Raw genomic sequence first — 22,063 nt, forward strand, 5'->3', positions numbered from 1 at the left:
ATGATTTCTAAATACTTCTCATATATGGGTATCTTTTCACTTTCTTGATCATGTCCTTTGAAGCTCAAATTTTTTTTTTATAAAATCCAATGAATTTTTTTTTCTTGCCACTCATGATTGCATATCTAAGAAACTTTTGTCTAACTTAAGACCATATTAACCCTTATGTTTTCTTCCAAGAGTTTTATATTTTTAGAGCTTAACATTTAGGTGTTTGATCATTCTGAGTTAATTTTTATTTATAGTGTGATGTAGCAGTCCAGCTTCCTTCTTTTGCATGTGGATATCCAGTTGTACCATTTTTGAAAAAAATATTCTTTCCCCATTGAATTGTCTTGGTACCTTTGTTAGAAGTCTGTTGACTTTGGGGTGCCTGGGTGGCTCAGTCAGTTAGGCATCCGACTCTTGGTTTCAGCTCAGGTCATGATCTCACAGTTTTGTGAGTTCAAGCCCCGCATCGGGCTTTGTGCTGACACTGTGGAGCCTGCTTGGAATTCTCATTTTCTCTCTCTCTCTCTCTCTCTCTCTCTCTCTCTCTTTCTCTCTCTCCCCTCTTCCTGCCACTCCCCCTCCCTCCCTCCCTCTCTCTCTCTCCCCCCCCAAAATAAATAAACTTAAAAAAATTTTTTTTTCTTAAAGTCAGTTGACTTTAACTAGGTTTATTTCCAGAATCTCAGCTGTATCCTTTTGATTTCTGTGTCTATCCTTATGCCAGTATACATTGATTATTTTCAAATATTGAACCAGCCTTTCATCCCTCACTTGGTTATGTTGTATAATTCTTTTGACTATTGTTGAATTCTGTTTGTTAATATTTTAAGAATTGTAGGTCTGTTTCTGAGAAATGTAGGTGTTAGTTTTCTTATTTTGTTTTTGTACTGTCTGTCTGGTTTCAGTATCAGACAGTGTTAACTTTATAAAATGAACGAGTAAGTGTTCCCTCCTTTTCTGTTTCTGAAAGACATTGTGTAAAATTGATAGATCCTCCAATGAAACCATCTGGACCTGGAGATTTCCTTTTTGATAGTTTTAAAAATATGAATTCTGTTTCCTTAATAGTTACAGGGCTTATCAAATAGCTATTTCATAGTGGATGTGTTGTGGTAGTTTGTGTTTTTTGAGGAGTTGGCCCATTTTGTCAATTTAAATTGTTAAATTTATGTGGGTAGGATTTTGTAGCATTCTCTTATTATCCTTTCGAGGTTTGTAGCGATTACTCGTTTTATTCCTGATGTTGGTAATTTATTTGTTTGTGTGTCTTGCTAGAGACTTTTCCATTTTATTGATTATTTTCAAAGAAGTGACCCTGTTTCATTGATTTTTCTCTGATTTCACTGACTTCTGCTTATTATTTCTTCACTTCTGCTCACTTTGCATATTGCATTTATATTGTTGTTGGAGAGCCTCCTCTTTATGATTTCAACTCTTAAATTTGTTGACGTTAGTTTTATGGCCTTGGATATGGTCTGTCTTAGTATATATTCTGAGACACTTGCAAAGCCCAGTATTCCTTTTTGTTCCTCTCAGTATCTTTTTAATAAATTCCTTTTCTGTCTTAATTCGCCAGAGTCAATGTCTGTGTCTTACATCTAAAAATTCCAACTAATACCCCTCTCTACCTGAATTTGTTAGTAGCCTTTAGTTTAGCCCTTACTGCACTCTCCCAACTTATATATGTCTCTACCACTGCACAGTGAGCTTGAGGGCATAGACCTTGTATCTTTTTTTTTTTTTGTATGTCCACTCTGATACATGGTAAATATCTTACAGGTGTTTGTTGAATAAATGAATAAATAAATGAATAGCTTTTATTAATGACAACCATTTTTTAAAAGCCTTGGGTAGACTTTGATCTATAGAGATTTCATTGTTATCTCTTTGGTTGTGTCTATTCTGTCAGTCTTCATCCTAAAAGTAGAGTGCTTTTCACCAGAGTGGCTAAAATGAACAAATCAGGAGACTATAGATGCTGGCGAGGATGTGGAGAAACGGGAACCCTCTTGCACTGTTGGTGGGAATGCAAACGGGTGCAGCTGCTCTGGGAAACAGTGTGGAGGTTCCTCAAACAATTAAAAATAGATCTACCCTATGACCCAGCAGTAGCACTGCTAGGAGTTTACCCAAGGGACACAGGAGTATTGATGCACAGGGGCACTTGGACCCCAATGTTTATAGCAGCACTCTCAACAATAGCCAAATTGTGGAAAGAGCCTAAGTGTCCATCAACTGACGAATGGATAAAGAAATTGTGGTTTATATATGCAATGGAGTACCACGTGGCAATGAGAAAGAATGAAATATGGCCTTTTGTAGCAATGTGGATGGAACTGGAGAGTGTGATGCTAAGTGAAATAAGCCATACAGAGAAAGACAGATACCATATGGTTTCACTCTTATGTGGATCCTGAGAAACTTAACAGAAACCCATGGGGGAGGGGAAGGGAAAAAAAAATGTTAGGGAGGGAGCCAAACCATAACAGACTCTTAAAAACTGAGAATAATACATATATACATACATATATATACATATGAAGGATACATTCTTTAAAAAAAAAAAATGTTGGGGCGCCTGGGTGGCTCAGTCGGTTAAGCGTCCGACTTCGGCTCAGGTCATGATCTCATGGTCTGTGGATTCGAGCCCCGCGTCGGGCTCTGTGGTGACAGCTCAGAGCCTGGAGCCTGCTTCAGATTCTGTGTCTCCCTCTCTCTCTGCCCCTCCCCTGCTCGTGCTCTGTCTCTCTCTGTCTCAAAAATAAATAAAACGTTAAAAAAACTTAAAGTAAACAGTAGAGTGCTTTTGGTTCCACACCTGCGTTCAGCAAGTAACTGACCCTGGAAACAGACCATGATATTTATTATATGATTGGAATGACATTTTATTTCAGCTTAATCATACCATAGTTCAAGCATAGACATGTGAGAAGTTCCTTACTCATTCCACAAGACTCATTTTGCAACTCCTACTGTTTCCTTTATTTCAGGTTGACTTGTCCTTTGGTAGAACTGTTGTTTGCACAGCAGTGCATTTCACAGCACACATTCTTGTTAGAGTGAGCAAAAGCTTTGATTTGTGCCTGGAAGCCTTGTTTCCTAGCCAGGAAGCACATGGTATTCCCTCAGCCTTTCCTGCACTTAACTTTGGGTTTCCTTATGGATAAGGAAACAGTTGTTTTCTCCCATTTAGCCTAGGTGCCAGATTAAGCTGGATCTGAGGGATTTTGAACTATAAGGTGTCCCGTGACTAAAGTGCTCAGGCTGTGACTGGTGACTGCTGGGAAAATTGTTCTGTGGAATAGATGGGATACATGTGGGAGACATAGCGGGGACATAAGCTAAATATTCCGCCACTTGGCATGTTATCCTATTTATTGGTAAGGCAGTTTGGAGTGACTACCTCTTTGTTGCTTTGGGGGATTTTCTTACGGCTTCTACTGCAAGAAAAAATAGAACTGAGTGAACTGATGGGGAGGGGCAGTGGAGAAATAAACTTGGGCTTTTGGAGTGACTCCCTGACTTTCATTCGTGAGTACATTTAGTGGCTTCATGTTTTTCCTGCTTTGAAACTAAATTGACTAGATTGCGCTTGAACACAGGAAGTCTTTTCTAGATCTTCTCTCATACTTAGTTTCTTATCTTCTTTGCCTCTTTCTTGCCTTACCGTTTCATTTCTTTTCTTTTTTCTTTTCTTTTCTTTTCTTTTCTTTTCTTTTCTTTTCTTTTCTCTTCTCTTCTCTTCTCTTCTCTTCTCTTCTCTTTTCTTTTCTTTTCTTTTCTTCCTTCCCTTCTTCCCTTCCTTCCCTTCCTTCCTCCCTTCCTCCCTTCCTATCTTGCTTTTTTTCTTGTAATTTCAGCTAGATGACTTGTTAAATGGACATTCATTGAAAATATTCAAGAAAGGGGTGAGATACAAATAGAGCAAATTTCAGAGAGGTGAAGATACCATTTTAGTTGTGATTAGTATGCTTTCATCTCATTTATAAATTACAAACTACAGGAAAGTACGTTGAGATTTGTGGTGACTCACATCAGTATAGTGGTAGAAGAATGAGGGAGAGCAATTTAATGACAGTTCTCCATATTCCAGGCTTTAATATTTTCTCAATCTTTGTTTGTTCACAAGATGTATCTGATGGCATCCGTTAACTAGTGCCTGTGAGTTCCCCATAGCATTTGACCTTCATGGCAGGAGATAGCTTAGTCTTAGGAGCCTTCAGTGTTCAATTCAGTCAATTTTATACATCCACATAGCCACCACCCCAAATAAGATCTGGTATGATTCCATCACCCCAGAACGTTCCCTCGTTTCTCTTTCCAGTTGGTTCTCTTCTCCCACTTCCTCAACACCCTGTGCTTCAGGCAACTACTCATTTTTATTATGATGGATTAGTTTTGCCTGTACCAGAACTTCATGTAAATCAAATCATACATTGTGTAACTCTTTTGTGCCTGGCTTCTTTTATTTATTACATTGTTTTTTGAGACTCATCTGTGTTGCTGTGTCTGTCAGTAGTTCATTTTTTTAATTTCCATTTTATAAGAATATACCAATTTATCCAGCCATCCTATTGATGGGCATTTGGGTTTCTGGGTTTTTTTTGTTTTTTGTTTTTGTTTGTTTTAATTTTGAAGACCTATGTTTTTATTTCTCTTGGGTAAGCAAGTACCTAGGAATGGGATTTCTAGGGCACAGGGTAGATGTGCATTTAATGTTATAACAAACTGCCAAACAGTTCTTCTGAATGATTGTGCCATTTTATGTTTCTGCCAGCAGTGTATGAGGGTTTCACTTGGTCCATTTCCTTGCCCACATTTGGTGTTATCTATCTTTTTTATTTTAGTGGATGTGAAATGCTATCTGTTGAGGTTTTATTTTTTTTTAATATTCATTTATTAATTTTGAGTGAGAGAGATGCATGTGCGTGAGCGGGGCATGGGCAAAGAGCGAGGGAGAGAGAATCCCTCGCAGGCTCTGCACTGTAGACGTGGGGCTCCAACTCACGAACCATGAGATCATGACCTGAGCCAAAATCAAGAGTCAGATGCCCAACTGACTGAGCCATCCAGGTGCCCCTCTCTTATGGTTTTAAATTGTGTTGCTCTAATTAATAATGATGACATCTTTTCGTGTGCTTATTGGCCATTTGTATCTGTTCTTTTGTGAAATGTCTCTTCCATTCTTGTTTTGTATTGGGTTGTTCCTCAGTCTATTGTTGATTTGTAGAAGTCCTTTATGTATTCTGGATAATGGGTACTTTGTCGGTTATAAATGTTACTGAGTATTTTTCCTGGTCTGTGTCTTGCCTGTTCACTTTTTTCTGGTGTGTATTGATGAACATAAATTTAAAATTTTGATGATGTTCAGTTTATCTGTTTTTTCTTTTATGGTTAGTACTTTTTTGTTTCCTAAAAAATCTGCCTGTCTTAAGGTTGAGATTTCTCTTTCTCTCTCTTTTTTTTCTTCTTTTTTTTTTTTTTTTTAGAAACTTTATGGTTCAGGGCTAAAGTTGAGGTTTTTGCTGTCTTGGATTTTTATATAGGGATGCATTTTAGGTTTTTAAAAGTGTCATAAAAGTAATACCTGGCTATTGAAGAAATTCAAACAATACTAAAAGATGTAGAAGATAAAATGAAAGTTAGTAGTTTGACATTTCTTTTTCTAGGCCGCCTCTGTCTCGTACAGCAGTCAGTCTTGAGTACCTATATACAATCAGTGCTGTTGGGCACCTGAAATGTGGCTAGTCCAAATTCAGATATGTTATAAGTGTAAAATACACACTAAGTTTTCAAGACTTTGTAAGAAAAACATAACCAAACCATCTCAATAATATTTATATCAGTTAGTCTTTTGAAATGGTAACACCTTTAACATACTGGTTAAGTGGAATCAATGATTAAAATTCATTTTACCTTTGCATTTTTTTTTAAATTTTTTTTTTCAACGTTTATTTATTTTTGGGACAGAGAGAGACACAGAGCATGAACGGGGGAGGGGCAGAGAGAGAGGGAGACACCGAATCGGAAACAGGCTCCAGGCTCTGAGCCATCAGCCCAGAGCCTGATGCGGGGCTCGAACTCCCGGCCCGCGAGATCGTGACCTGGCTGAAGTCGGACGCTTAACCGACTGCGCCACCCAGGCGCCCCTACCTTTGCATTTTTTAATGTGCTTTCTATAAAGTTTCACATTCTGTATATGGCTCTCATTATATTTCAGTTGGACAGCTCTATTCTAGATCTTTCCCTAAGCTTTTAGTATCTGTGTATATGTATCTTTGTATGGAATTTCTTTTCACATATAAAATTGCTTTCATTTATATAATAGTATCATCTAAGCCTACTTTCCTGAAATTTGTCATTTTTGCTTAAAAATGCAAAATACATACACTAATACGTTTCATGTTAGTGCATGTAAATTTATCTGATATTCTTATTAATGTCTGCACAGTGTTAGCTTTTTAGTGTTCTATAACTTATAAAGAGCCATTTCCCCATAAAAGACATTCAGCTTATCTGCCATTTTGCTCTCTGATAAACAGTGTGTTTGTAGAGACAGCTTCATATTTAGAAAGGCAAGAAAACCCATATTAGAAATTTCTTCTCAAATAGAAATGGTTTTTACTGCTAGGATGGGTGAATTGTATAGAGGAAGTCAAGGTTTCCCTTATAAAGGACAGAATGGCTTCCTAGCTATAATCAGAACAGTCTTAAGGAGGGCAAATACAATATAGTGTATTTCTCCCACTTGAGTTCAAACTGTGCCTCTCTTATGTTCAGTGAGTTTAGGCAGGATAGAGAGGGTCACGAAGGCAAAGAACCCAGGTTTCTGTTTCTCAGCTTAGGGGAGGTTTTCTTTTTTTAATGTTTTTTTTGTTTGTTTGTTTTTTTGAGAGAGAGAGCACGTGTGAGATGGGGAGGGGCCGAGAGAGAGGAGAGAAAAACCCAAGCAGCCTCTCTGCTGTCAGTGCAGAGCCCTACACCAGGCTCTATATCACACCGAGATGATGACCTGAGTAGGAATTAAGAGTTGGATACTTCAACCGACTGAGCCATTCAGGCGCCCCTCAGCTTGGGGGAGTTTTTAATGCCTGCTATGTGAAAATTCTTGTGAAAAGCTTCCTTCTTCGCCAATTCTTTTTTTTTTTCCCATAGAGCAAAACGACTTTCCTAGTATTTATAAAACATTATGTGAGCATTTTGTTGGAAGAAAGAAAGACCCTGGAAAGAACGAATCTGTAAGCATTAGCAAGAATGAATGAGATGAGATTATTTAAATATACTTTGGTCAATTTAACATCTGTTTGTGAGTGGTGAAATGAGTCATCATTTTATTTCCATAAATGTGGCCTGGGAAATATGCCTCCTTTTCAATTAGCACATGGAACTGATAAATCCAGACCTTGGAGTAGTTTTCAGAGGCAGGGAGAAAGTAGACAGATGGGAGCAGCTGTCCGGCAGAGGTGTCAAGCACATCGTCACTGTTTTATCCCCAGGCCAGGGTTGTTTCGGTTCCTAAACTGAGAATTAAGACTGTGATCTAATTCTGTGCCTGGGAATGCCTTTAAGACAACAGGATCATGAACTTTTTCATCTTAACTCTTGATGAAATTAATTTTCCCTTTCACTTAGCAATTTGCCTTTATTTTTTGTAATTTTTTTTAGTTTTATTTATTTTGATAGCAAGAAGCGTGTGTGTGAGAGAGGGAAGGGCAGAGTGAATCCCAAGCATGCTTTGTGCTGTCACGTGCCTGACACAGGGTTCCATCTTCATGAGATCATGACCTGAGCCAAAATCAAGAGTAGGATGAACCAGCTGAGCCACCCAGGAGTCCCAGCATTTGCCTTTAGAATTTTGGAACTAAAATGTTTCCTTGGCGAGGCTTTTATTTTCTTCTCCCTGACACCTGTGTTCTAGCTTATTTAGGATTCAACCAAGCATTCAAATGTGTGTGTGTGCACTCGCTTTTAAATACCTGGAAGATGGGTGCCAGGAAGAAAAGTTAGTGCTCTCTTGTGTAAACAAGCGGTGGTTTTATTTTTCTTCATGAAACAAAACCTGGAAGAAAAAGTTGAGGGAACTTTGCAAGCAGTTGAAAAAATAGACTGACTTCCAGACCTTAGCCTGAGTTAAGGCATAAGTAGAGTACCTCTTTTAGGTTTTCTCTTGATTCTTTCATGAAGATATTGATGCTCTGATCCTGGTCTTGAGTTTTTAAACATTGCTAGTTCTGTTTGGATTCTGGAGCCATTTTTGCAGGCATCTATATATTACTTTCTTAAAGAACTGGAAAGTTCCACTGATCTAGATTCTTTGACAGAAGTTGACATTTTATTGACTCAGCACTCCCAGCTAGAGTCTTGAAATTGTGGTTGTGTTCCTGCTGCCCGATGTTATTATTTGTGAACAGATATGAAAACCTTATACCTCTGAATTTTGTTACCACCAGATTGTGTTAACTTATTTTTATTTGGAGATTCTTAGTTCTTCGTCAAACTCTTCAGATTAAGACCCTTCTTGTAACTATTACTTTGAGCCTCTGGTATATTTTACAGTATAGGGAAGAGAATGCTGTCATTAATGTTATTCTTGGCTCCTTCTTTGGAAGTAGGTAGAGTATAATTATATGTGCTTTTGACTTGGGCAGTCCTGCTTGGTTCAAACCCTAGTTTCACAGAATTCTTTAAACTGTAGATTGAAGATTGTAATTCCTACCTATGAGCTGTTTTGAGAATGGTATGAGATCAAGTGTCTTGATACCCTTGCTGGCACAGAAGGGCTCAATAAAAATTAGTTCTTGATCCCTTTTACCCCTTCTCAAATAAAAAGGTTCACTTACTAGTTAATATTTGGACAAAGAAATTATAAAATGATCAGGAAAATCAGAAGCAGAGTTAAATAGATGAAACTTAAAACTGATGAAAAACCTACATAGGTTTACTCAATATTTACCTTCCTTCTTCTAAGTGAAATATTTAAATTAGAAGAGAATGCTCTCTGGCTGAAGTTTCACTGACTTTTCTCTGCTCATCTTAATGTATAAAGAGACATCTGGGGTGCCTGGGTGGCTCACTTGGTTAAAGTGGCTGACTTCGGCTCAGGTCATGATCTCACACAGTTTGTGAGTTCAAGCCCCGTGTCTGGCTTTGTGCTAACAGCTCAGAGCCTGGAGCCTGCTTCAGATTTTGTGTCTCCTTCCCTCTCTGCCTCTCCCCAGCTTGTGCTCTCTCTCTGTCTCTCAAAAAATGAATAAACACTAAAAAATAAAAATAAAGAAGAGAAAGAAGGAAGGGAATATCTGAGGGGAATCTTAGAAATAGGTTCTTCCTGGGGCACCTGGGTGGCTCAGTCACTGAAGTGTCCAGCTTCAGCTCAGGTCATGATCTCAGGGTTCATGAGTTCAAGCCCCATGTCAGGCTCTGAGAGCCTGGAGCCTACTTCCGATTCTGTGTCTCCCTCTCTCTCTGACCCTCCCCTGCTCATGGTGTCTCTCTCTCTCTCAAAAATGAATAAACATTTAAAAAATTGTAATTTTTACAAAAAAATTTAATTTTACAAAATTTTAATTTTTTTTAATGTTTATTCATTTTTGAGAGAGAGAGTGAGACAGAGTGTGAGTGGGGGAGGGTCAGAGAGAGGGAGACACAGAATCGGAAGCAGGCTCCAGGCTCTGAGCTGTCAGCACAGAGCCCGATGCGGGGCCCGAACTCATGGACCACAAGATTGTGACCTGAGCTGAAGTCGGACGCCCAACCAACTGAGCCACCCAGGCGCCCCGAAAATTTCTTTTAATAAAAAAAAAAGAAATAGGTTCTTTCCGTGAATGTTAGGCTATATTAGTGTTTTTATGTGTTGGAATATAGAAACATGTATTCAGAAAACAGCCTGAATTAGCAGAATAAGAACTTCTCAACTACAGAAGAAGCTTAACTGTAGGATTTATGAAGATATTCGCCATAAAAAAAATTCATTTGAGTTTGTGGAAATCTTTAAGCTTCTTAGTTTCCTTTGATATCACTGTTTTTTAAGTTCTCAATTTCATTTATTTAAGGTATCATTAATTAGCCAGTGTTTGATCATTTACAGTTATGTATACCTACACATACACAGAAAGAGAGATCACTAATTAGGAAGTTGTATATATTTCTGCTGGCACCGTTGAAGTAAAATATTTTAACTTGTAGCCTGTCCCAGGAAACCTTTGGCAGTGTCTGCAGGCACTTGTGGCTGTCCTACCCTGGGCTGGGGACAGGGGAGAATACTACTGGCATCCAGTGGTTAGAAGCCCGGGCTGCTGCTAAACATCCTGTGGTGTTATCCAGGACAACTCTTCACAAGAAAGAATTGTCCAGTTTGAGATCTCAGTGCCTAGGTTGAAAAATCTTCAGCCTGCGGTGACGCCCGTGTGAATATTTAGTTATTTGTTTTTTACAGTTGTAAAATTTGCCTTTTTCTGTACTTGCACAGTACATGCTTATATATAGGACATATTTGATAAATAAACACATAAACTAAGGCAGGTCCCATCTCGAATTTCATCGTGGAGAAATTGATTTCTCAATCTCGTGAGTTGATTTCTGCAAATTGATCTTTAATTTTGTCTAGTAAGATTTATGGACTGTTTGTTATCAGCCTAGTGCCAATTAAAGGCTCCTAAGGAATATTAATGAAATGCTTGATAATAACCTTTATATTAAAAGTATGTATAATATATGAAGCCTCTCAAAATATAAGACGGACCATGTTTGAGTGCCAGAATATATAGCACGAAAAAGAAATATTTAAAAAATTTTAAGAGGGGGATGCCTGGCTGGCTCAGTAGGGCACGTGACTCTTGGTCTTAGTGTTGTGAGTTTGAGCCCCACGTTGGGGAGTAGATTATACTTAAAAAAATTTTTTCAAGCAAACTTTTGGGGCACCTGGGTGGCTCACTTGGTTGTGTCTGACTTTGGCTTGGGTCACGATCTCACGGTTCGTGGGTTCAAGCCCCACATCGGGCTCTCTGCTCTCAGCCCAGAGCCTGCTTCAGATTCCCTGTCCCTCTCTCTGCCCCTCCCCTGCTGGCACTCTTTCTCAAAAATAAACATTAAAAAAAAATCAGACTTTTGAAGAGGAGACTCTGATTCACACACACCACCATCACCACCTCATTCGTTATAGTTGGATTAATTTTACCTGATTGACACAAGGACAGGGAACATCATGTCTGTGTCTGTCTTTATATCAGTCCTGGACAGGGGGCCCAAATTCCAGTATCTACCAGTTAGTTGTTGCCACATGAAACGTTACCAGATTTTTTTTTTTTTTAACTAGTTTTTCAAGAGATGTTGGAGGTCCAGATTTTTATGTGAATCTGTGTGTGTATTTGTTTTTCTATTTTATGAAAGACGATGTGTGGGTCAAACAACACTTGATCTTAGCCTAAAGGCCGAGAAGCCATATGTGTGGGTCAAACAAAAGCAGACCAGTTTGGAAACTCTGATCTGGCTCCTTAACCAATTCTTGAGACTCTGCATAGTAGAGAATAGATTGCCTTAGCGTAGAGAACAGACTGATTGTTTTCCCCTCTCCTAATCCCCTTTGTGTCTGGTCGACAGATTTGCAGTCATTGCTTTTCCAGTTTCATCAGAAGAAACAAGTGTGGGGACATATGTCTCTAAATAGTCTGTGCTTAGATTATTGCACAATAATAGACTACTCGCCGCAAAGCCAGGAGTCTAGTATAGAGTAAAGCAGTAGCCACATGTGCTAGCCTTCTATAGAGCAATAAGTGCCTTAAGCTTCTTTCATCATCATCATCAGCGTCATTATTATTCCCCGAATTAAAAAAATTTATGCCTAAGGAAATCAGTCTCATTTTACCTTTAAATATGATAAAGGAGGACTATATTTACTTTTGATTTTTGTGCGGCTCGTATTTATCTATAATATACGTAATTTTTTCTTATTTTTCAAACCTTAAATTTGATCCATTAGCTGTGTATGGCTTGATCTTTGTAAAGCAAGACATGATTGTGCAAGCACTGGAATGTTTTATTGCATTTTACTCTTACTTTATTTAAGTTACTGAGAAAGGAAAAAATGAAAGTGCTGATGCCATTAATGAAACATCTAGACCTCAGGCTCCTTTAAAAAAAATTTTATTATGGAAAACTTCAAACATACAGAAATGAAGAGGGAAGTATAATGAATGAATCCCTGTACCCAGCATCAGACTTGCACCAGTTACCAACATTTTGCCAATCATATTTTATGGTAAGCCCTTCGTATGTATTGTCAAATTGAATCTGTGAGGTAGATATTATCCCCTTTTTATTTTTTTTACTATGGAAAATTCCAGAGAATGGAGAAAAATAAGTGTATGCATCTTCATATACACATCACCCAGCTTCAGGCCTCATCTGTGTGATCCGTGACCCACCCCAAACATTCACTGAAACTCCCAACGGAGTGTTTTGAAGCAGAAGATTAACACCATAAAATTTTATCTGTAAATATTTCATTATGTATCTCTACAAAGTAAGTATTGTTTTAGACAAAATTACCATTACTACATCTGAAAAATAACAACAGTCCCTTATGTCTTCAAGTATTCATTTAGTGTGCATATTTCCTTAATTGTATCATAAGGATTTCTTTTTAACAGCTCATTTGCTTGAACCAGGGGGCAAACAGGTCCACATATTAAATTTGACTGATGAGTTTTTAAAAATTTTTTAATGATTGTTTATTTTTGAGAGCGAGAGAGGCATAGTGCAAGCAGGGGAGGGGCCGAGAGGAGACACAGAATCCAAAATAGGCTCCAGGCTCTGAGCTGTCAGCGTAGAGCCAGAGCAGGGCTCAAACTTGGGAATAGTGAGATCCTGACCTGAGCTGAAGTTATGCTGTAGGATATATCAGCTGAGCCACCCAGGCACACTGACTGATGAGTTTTTGAAGTCTCATTTGTTTCCTCTACCCTACCCCTTCCTCCTAGCAATTTTTTGTTTTTTTAAACAAATGTTTTTATTGTACCATAAGATTCACCCAATATAAGTATATAGTTTAATGGTTTTTAGTAAAGTTTTTAGAGTTGTAACCTTCATCATGCATGATTTGGTTTTAGAGAACATGTTCATCTCCTAAAAAGCTCCCTCTTGCCCGTTTATAGTCATTTCCTGCTCCCACTTTAATCCTGGGCAACACTGGTCTGCTGTCTGTCTCTGTAGATTTGTCTTTTCTTTTTCCTTTTTTTAAAAACCATTTTTAAATGTTTATTTTTGAGAGAAAGTGCCAGCGAGGGAGAGGCAGAGAGAGAGAGAGGGAGACAGAGGATCCGAAGTGCGCTCCACACTGACAGCAAAGAGCCCAATGTGGGGCTTGAACTCGCAAACCATGAAATCATGACCTGCGCTGAAGTCGGATGCTTAACCGACTGAGCCACCCAGGAGCCCCAAGATTTGCCTTTTCTGGAAATTTCCTGTACTAAAGGAAATGTCTTATCACATCTTTAGTATAGTCTTTTAACGTCTTTCTTCTTTTACTTCGTATCTTGTTTTGGAAGTTGTGCTGTAGGATATATCAGTAGTTCATTCTTTTTATAACCAAATAATGTTCTTTTTAAAAAAATTTTTTAATGTTTATTTATTTTGAGAGACAGAGAGCAAGCAGGGGAGGGGCAGAGAGAGGGAGACAGAGTCCTAAGCAGGCTCTGTGCTATTAGTGTGGAGCCTGATGCAGGGCTCAAGCTCACAGACTGAGATCATGACCTGAGCCAAAATCAAGAGATGCTTAACCGACTGAACCTCCCAGGCGCCCCAATAATGTCCTTTTCTATGGATAACAACATTTTGTTTCTCTTCATTTGGATCATATCCACTTTTTGATTATTATGAATAATGCTACAGTGAACATTTGTGTTACAAGTCTTTATGTGGACATGGCCTGTCATTTCTTTTGGGTTGATAGGAATATAATTGCTGGGTAGTATGGTAAATTTGTTTAAAGAAATTACAGAATTGTTTTCCAAAGACACTATACCATTTTACATCCCCACTGTCAGTGTGTAAGAGGATTATTGTTTCTTCACTTTTTACCAACACCTGGTATTGTAACTCTCTTTGATCTAGTGGGCGTATAATGGTACCTCATTGTATTTAATTTACATTTTCCAAATGACTAATGATTTTGAGCATCTTTTTGTGTGTTTTACCAACCCTTTGTGTATCATCTTTGATGAAATGTCTTAAAAATTTTTTTTGCCTATTTGTGAATCAGGTTATGGATTGAGTATCTTTTTAATTGAGTTGGGACTTACCCCCTCATTTTCCAGCTGTTCTGACGGCCAAACTCAGTACTCTGTCTCTTCAAGCCATGAAGATGCTTTCTGCTTAAGGTGTCGCCACTGTAACTTGACTCACACAGTAGATTCCCTGCTGCTGCTGCTGCTGCTTTTTAAGTTTATTGATTTTGAGAGAGCGAGCGAGAGTGGGGGAGAGGCAGAGGGAGAGGCATAAGAGAATCCCAAGCAGGTTCTGCTTTGTCAGTGCAGAGCCCACCTTGGGGCCCGAACTCACGACCCATGAGATAATGACCTGAATCGAAATCAGGAGTCGGCTATAGGGCAGATAAGTAGCAACAAGACAAGACACTTGGGACCCAGGACTGTCCTGTGTGGCTGTCATCAGCTAATTTGTATAGGTCGTACACTGTAGGAACATGCAAGTGTTTGATACCAGTAGAAGCACCTCTGTGGAGCGCCTAAGTGGCTCAGTCAGCTGAGCATCCGACTCTTCATTTCAGCCCAGGTCATGCTACCAGGGTTGTGGGATCAAGCCCCACATTGGGCTCTGCACTGAGCACTGGAACCTACTTAAGATTCTCTCCCTTTCTCCCTCTCCCTCCTTCTGTCTCTCTCTCAAATAAAAAATAAAATAAAAAAGCACCTCTGGGAAAGAGCAACTTCATTGGACACTTGGGTTTTTCTGAGCTTTCTTCATTTTACACAGTTTCCTGAAGGTATGGGAATTACTGGTCAAGGCAGGCTCTTTTACTGTTTTTCTTAGGCCAGGCTTCCATCCCATGCCATAGCTATACACCATGGAGTAGGAGAAGGAAGAGGGCAAAGAAATAACAGAACTTTTGAAAACAAATACAAGGAAACCAAGGGAACCAAAAAAGAAACACGCATGAGAAATTTAGAAAGAAACCAGACAAGAAGAGAACACGTCCGTGTGTTCAGTTATTTTCCACAGTGTATTTAGGGAGGGTACAGGTGCCTTGGCAGTTCCATTGTTGTGTGTTGTAAAAGTCTTTTCATTCTTTTAGCTTTTCAGATATTCCTTTCTAAGTTTTTGTGACATCAGATCTACATTCTGTTTTGAAATGAGAATTATAGTTCCTGTTGGACCTCTTATCCTAAAACAGCAAACTGTAACACTGAAAGCGGTCATCATTCTAGGAGGCATTTATGGGGACCTGAATCTGAATTAAACCCAGAATTTCACCTACATAAGTGCTCATTGCTGTGGTTGGGTAGTGTTGGGTGTTACGGTGAACAGGGCCATATTTGTATAATGAAGTCATAAGCCCCAAGACATGGAAGCCAGTCTGCTTTGTTTACTTACCTTTATATCAGCAGCATTTAGAACAGTTTATGTTAAAAATAGACAGTCAAGGGGCACCTGGGTGGCTCAGTCGGTTAAGCGTCCGACTTCGGCTCAGGTCACGATCTCACTGTCTGTGAGTTCGAGCCCCGCGTCGGGCTCTGTGCTGACGGCTCAGAGCCTGGAGCCTGTTTCAGATTCTGTGTCTCCCTCTCTCTCTGACCCTCCCCCGTTCATGCTCTGTCTCTCTCTGTCTCAAAAATAAATAAACGTTAAAAAAATTAAAAAATAAATAAATAAAAATAGACAGTCAATAAATACTTGTTAACAAATGGTTGGTTATAGGAAGAAAATTGGGGAATGGGTGGTATGTTTGAAAAGATACTCAGAAATGTATCTTAATGATTATTCAAGAAGTTGGATTAATACTAGAGATCGTGTAGACAATCACCTATTACTTCTTTATTGCTCTTTAAAAAAGAAGTCTTGTATACAACTTGTAGACATTTTACGTATGCCATTTCTGTGGTTTGTTTCATATTTAATTTGTTTACTGAAAATGTTTAAATATTAAACATTAATTAAAATGTAATGTGGCTTGTTCTTTTAAACACTTTAAACAACTTAACAGATAAAATGTATTATACAACTTATCACTGTCTGGTTTAGGAGTAAACTGGTACTAATTTCCTTACAAAATTAGTTTGTTTCAATTAACCATGGTTGTTTTCTTTTGACTCTAAATGTCACAGTCTGACTAAAGCTTTGTCTTTAAGCTGACTCCTTTGTCCTTTCAGCACGACTCGGACAGACTTCCGTATTCCTGCTTTCTGGCAGTGCTAAAAGGTGCCAGAACAGTCTTGATTGTTTTCTTGCCCTAAGACCTGGAGTTGCCTTCCCTTCCAAGAGTCCCAGTTCCTTTTAGTAGAGAGTAATAGTATAGATCATTCCGGACTCCAGGGAGCTCGTGAGTTTTGGTGACCAGCAAAAGTGCTTGAAAGCTGTTGCCTTTTTTTTTTTTTTTTTGACATTTATTTATTTTTTAGAGACAGAGAGAGACAGAGCATGAGCAGGGGAGGGGCAGAGAGAGAGAGGGAGACACAGAATCCGAAGCAGGCTCCAGGTTCCGAGGCATCAGCACAGAGCCCGATGCGGGGCTCGAACTCACGAACCGCAAGATCATGACCTGAGCTGAAGCCGGATTCTTAACCGACTGAGCCACCCAGGTGCCCCGAAAGCCATTGCTTTTAAACTGATTTTCGTGACAGCTTTGTTTTCCTGTTCATTATAACATACTCCCTATGTACAAAAAATATGTGTGTAATGTATGTATAAGAAATACATATGGAGCAAACACCTTCATGCTCACTACCCAGCTTCAGGAAGAGTGCGTTATTCAACTTCAGAAGTTCCCTGTGAATCCTTGCGTTTTGCATCTCTTTTCAATCCCAGAGAGGTGCGTAACCATCTATCTTAATTTTTGTTTTTGTTGTTCTCTTTTCTTTATAGTTTTTTTTTTTATCACTTATCTGAGTGCCCCTAAACAGTCGTTAGTTTTCCTTGTTTTTAAACTTGAAATAAGTGCTGTCTTGTAATAGGTATTTTTCCCTTTTTTTCACTTAATGTTATTTTCAGTTATGTGTTGATGCAGTAGCTTTAGTTCATTCATATTCACTGCTTTGTTACGTCTCATTGCATGAATATGCCACAATTCTTAATTTTTTTTTACCTTGTTTCCAGTTTTTTACTCTTGGAAAAATATTGTGAACGTTCCCATACACATTTCCTCATGGACACACATAAGAGCTCGCCCAGGTCACTATTTTGGGAAGCGTTTTTAGCTATGAGCCCATATTAAGAAATCATTTTCATTATGACCCCAGTACACACACACACAACCTACACACACTACTGAAACAAAAATTCTACTAGTGTATAATAAGGTAAAATGCAATACTTGTCTGTAGTAAGGTAAAAATACAACATTCTATTCCATTCTATTCTGTTTCATTAAAATAAAATACTGGTCGTCACCCACTAAATTGATTACTGATCCTTTGGTTTATAAGCATCAGTTTGAAAAACTGCTCTAAGAATGGTAATAGACCATGTTTAAATTTTAACCTAAGAAGATTATGCTGATTTGGGGGCACGTGGCTGGCTCAGTTGGTAGAACATGACTCTTGATGTCCGAGTTGTAGGTTTGAGGTGCATGCACATTAGGTGGAGGGATTACTTAAAAATAAAATCTTTTTTTGAAAAAAAGTTATGGCAGTCCTTTGTTTTTCAAAGTGGTTAATCAGTCTAGCAGTAGTGAAAGTTCCTGTTTCTCCAGTCCTTGGCAGACTCATTGTTGCCAGTCTCACGGGTGTGAAATGGTATGTCCTATAATTTGAATTTGCACATCTCTCTTTCCTATTACTGATTGGATTATCTGGTGGAGAGACAGTAGTTTCGTCTGCTATTAGAATGCACTTTGATGTTCATCTAAATATAAAGTAGGTCTTGACCTTTTTTAGATCTTGAGGCCTTTGAAAATCGAATGGGTATTATGGACCTGTCTCTTAGAAAAATTACATATATGCACGTACATAAATTTGACATGAAACTTCAGAGTTCTTGACCATTCAGGACCTTTGGGGGAAGGGATTTCTTCCAGGAGAAGTTCTCCCAGGAGAGCAAAAGGAGAAATGGTGAATTCTGTATTACAAAAGTCATTTACTATGCTGCGTTGAGATTTCTCCCCTCCTCCGTGCCAAAGCTCTCCCCTGCCCCCATCCTGAAACCTTCTGTAAAGATTTGAAATGACCTACAGCGTTGCATCCTGGCAGAACTGAATTGGTGTCCATCATGGGGCTCTGACATATAGAATGTTGTGTGTATAGTGTGTGCTAAAAATGAGTGACAGAGCAGAGATTATAAATACCACACAACCAAAAGAATTGAAGAGAGAAGCAGCTAATAAATGAAAGATCCTAAGAATATCCAGGAGAGAGTGAGTAGGATGCATGTTTTCCCTAGATACAAGATGACAAATCAAACCAATTTTATTTCAATCTTAATAGGATAATCCAGTAGCCTTGAGGCCTTGCTGACACCTTGGTAACTGACAAGAATTACATGGACCCCATTTACACACAAGCTAATTTGTTCATGTTACTGGTAGAATTGGGTTCAGTATAATTCTACATGTGTAAATTGATCTTAAAATAGTTTATGCTTTCTTTATCTGCCGGTACCATAGCTTTGTTTCCCCTAGGGCTTCTCTTATTCTTGTAATGCCAAGATTTAGAATTTATCTCACTACTTTGGCTCTAAGGAACTTTATTCACTACCCAGCTATCTGACTCAACACCCAGTCAGGGCTTAGGCTGATTGAGATGCGTTGCTCTCTTTGGAGCCGGCTTCAGCTCTACCCTGCTGTCCACCTCAGAGTCCCCAAGTCTATGAAATGGAGCTATATTGTAGTATAAGGACCCGTGTGTTTAGTTTCTGAAACAACCTCCTTCCAGAAGCCATTTTTTGTCTGATACGATAAGCATGTGTGGGTAAATCACAAAGCAGGCATTCCAAGCTCTGTTGGAAGGTGAACTTTGAAAAGGTAGAAAGTATACAAGATTTAGCCAAGTAGACACTAGTGGGTTTCAGTTTTCTTTGGAGAGTAGCCATTAACAATGTAAATGTGTGGCACAATAAACAAAACACTGAAAACCTTAGATGGTATTTACAAAACACTGGCCCTCAGAGAAATTGAATTTGGTTAAGTAGACAGCAAAGCACATCCCTGTTGTGCCAGAGGTTGTCATCCTTTTGTTCTGAATTCAAAACCAATTGTAGGTTTTTTTGCTGGGGTGGGGGTGGGGGTCAGGGAGGGTTAAGTTTATTTATTTTGAGAGAGAGAGCACATGGGGGAGGGAGAGGGAGAGAGAATCCCAAGCAGGCTCACATGCCATCTTTGCAGAGCCCGATGTGGGGCTCAGTCCCCTGAACCGTGAGATCTTGACCTGAGCCAAAACCAAAAGTCGGATGCTCAACTGACTGAGCCACTCAGGCACCTCCAGTTGTTTTTTTCTTTTAAATAAAGTAGCCTCCACACCTGCCTAACATGGGGCTTGAACTTAGAACCCTGTGATCAAGAGTCACATGCTCCACTGACTAAGCCAGCCAGGTGCCCCCAAAACCACTTATTTTTAATGGTCCTGACTGTGTCCACATTTGCTTTGGGCCCTTATCCCTGGAGAAAGAGAGGAAAATCTGATAGAGGATGAGCACTTGAATTAGTGCTAGCTGGAGGTGGTGATGGTCAGTGACACTGCTTACAGGCTGCAAAGGCTTGGAATCTCAGGAAAGATCAACTTGCCAAACCCAAGGCATAAGATTTTGGTTGTTTTTTTGTCGTTTTGTCTTTTTTTCTCTCTCTAAGAGTAAAAAATCAGTATACGAACTAACTAAAAATCAACACTTAAACCACTTCACTGTGTATCAGTGTCTGCAGAGCTTTGCTATTTTGGAGCCAGTGGTGTGAATTATTCTCTGTTAGTAAGAATCTGGCCTTTTTTCCCCTTATTGCAGAAAAGCAGCTTGTATGCACATATTACCCTAATCAGCAATTTTCAAACTTCTTGTTATCAGGACCTCTGCAACTTTTCACAATTATTGAGTGAGTTATAAGTGTCATTTACAGTGTAAGAAATTAACACTGAGAACAATTTTTTTGAGTTAACAAAAATATAATCATTGCAGGGTAGAATCTAGAAATAAAACAGAATCTTTCACTCACCTGCAGCAAGAAAAGAGAACAGATGTAGGGTCTAAAACTGAGAACAGTTTAAAATATTTAAAAAAAAAAATTTTTTTTTTCAACGTTTATTTATTTTGGGGACAGAGAGAGACAGAGCATGAACGGGGGAGGGGCAGAGAGAGAGGGAGACACCGAATCGGAAACAGGCTCCAGGCTCTGAGCCATCAGCCCAGAGCCTGACGCGGGGCTCGAACTCACGGACCGCGAGATCGTGACCTGGCTGAAGTCGGACGCTTAACCAACTGCGCCACCCAAGCGCCCCAAAATATTTTTTAATTCATTTTGAAATAGTAATAAACCCATTACATGTTAATATAAATAACTATATTTCCCCCCAAAAAATTAGCAAGGAGAGTAGTATAGTAGTCCCCTTTATCTGCAGGGAATACATTCCAAGACCCCTAGAGAATACCTCAAACCACAGATAGTACTAAGCCCTCTATATGCTATATTTTTCCTATACATACATACATACATACATATAATAAAGTTTAGTTGATAAATTAGTCACAGTAAAAGATTAACAACAATAACTAGTAAAGAACAATTATAACAATACACTACAGGGGCTCCTGGGTGACTCGGTCAGTTGAGCGTCTGGCTTCAGCTTAGGTCGTGATCTCACGGTCCGTGAATTTGAGCCCTGCATCAGGCTCTGTGCTGACAGCTCAGAGCCTGGAGCCTGCTTCGGATGCTGTGTCTTCCTCTCTCTCTGACCCTTCCCTGCTCACCCTCTGTCTCTGTCTCTCAAAAATAAATAAACATTAAGAAAAAATCCTTTAACAGTGCACTACAGTAAGAGTTTTGTGAATGTGGTTTCTCTCCAGAATATCTTATTCTACTGTTACTGCCTTCTTGTGATGATGTGAGATGATAAAATGCCTGGTGAAGAGAGGAAGTGAGCTGAATGACGGAGGCCTTGTGACGTAGCATCAGACTGCTATTGACCTGGGAGTGGGGCAGGCGGAGGGCAGTCTGCTGCTGGACTGGTCGGCTGTGAGTGATTGAAACTGCAGAAAGCAAAACTGGATAAAAGGGGTTGCTGTATTGTCATTTTATCCCTTTAGTGTCAGGCTTAAGAGAGGATAGCTGGATCTCAGATCTGCTTCTCTCATCAGTTTGTTTTGATACATTATTTTGGTTGAATTACATGAAGAAAATGTAGCCTTACACAGGTATGTAGTTGCAAAAAAGGGAGTATTCTAATGGCTGTTTAGATAATTTTGGACATCATCTATGATACTGCACCAAAATGTGAACGGTGGTAGTTTCTTAGTTTGGTTGCAAAATGGGATCTGAGACCAAATCAACTTTTTGTTCTGTTACATTAAAATCTTGGCTTCACTTGTACTTTGAATGAATTATTTTTTGTCAGTATGCATGGTGCTCTAAACCATGCATTAGTCATTTGGAAAATACTAGTTTACTGGCTTATATAGGTCTAATATTGACTAATTTCATTAACCAGCCACATTCATATCACTGCCAGTCTCATCAGAAAGTCTTTAAGTACTGGGAAGTTGTCCAGCTCACAGTAGTAGATAGAAGTTTTCCAAAATTCTAAAGCTCAAAATTTATAATTGGCACCAAAGACTGTTGTTCTCCTTGAAGTGACAGACTTCGTTAATTTTTCAGAAATGAGAAAATGTCTGCCAAGCACCCAAGTATGAATAACCGTAGTTTACC

The 22,063-nt window shown here is 39.0% G+C and overlaps 1 protein-coding gene across 4 annotated transcripts in view; it reads left to right on the forward strand.

Annotated features, from left to right (window-relative positions):
- Positions 1–22,063, forward strand: part of CFDP1 (craniofacial development protein 1) — a 119,396-nt gene that overhangs the window by 43,486 nt on the left and 53,847 nt on the right. Inside the window, exon 6 of one of the 4 annotated variants that reach the window (XM_027076230.2) lies at positions 5,661–5,911. The exons of the other annotated variants lie outside the window; for them this stretch is intronic. Within the exon in view, the coding sequence (XP_026932031.1) occupies positions 5,661–5,739 (79 nt within the window). The 3' untranslated portion in view covers positions 5,740–5,911. Of the gene's footprint in view, positions 1–5,660; positions 5,912–22,063 lie in introns of those variants that run through there. 4 annotated transcript variants of the gene reach the window in all.

Source organism: Acinonyx jubatus, chromosome E2 (genome assembly GCF_027475565.1).
Source record: "Acinonyx jubatus isolate Ajub_Pintada_27869175 chromosome E2, VMU_Ajub_asm_v1.0, whole genome shotgun sequence".
Classification (NCBI taxonomy): domain Eukaryota; kingdom Metazoa; phylum Chordata; class Mammalia; order Carnivora; family Felidae; genus Acinonyx; species Acinonyx jubatus.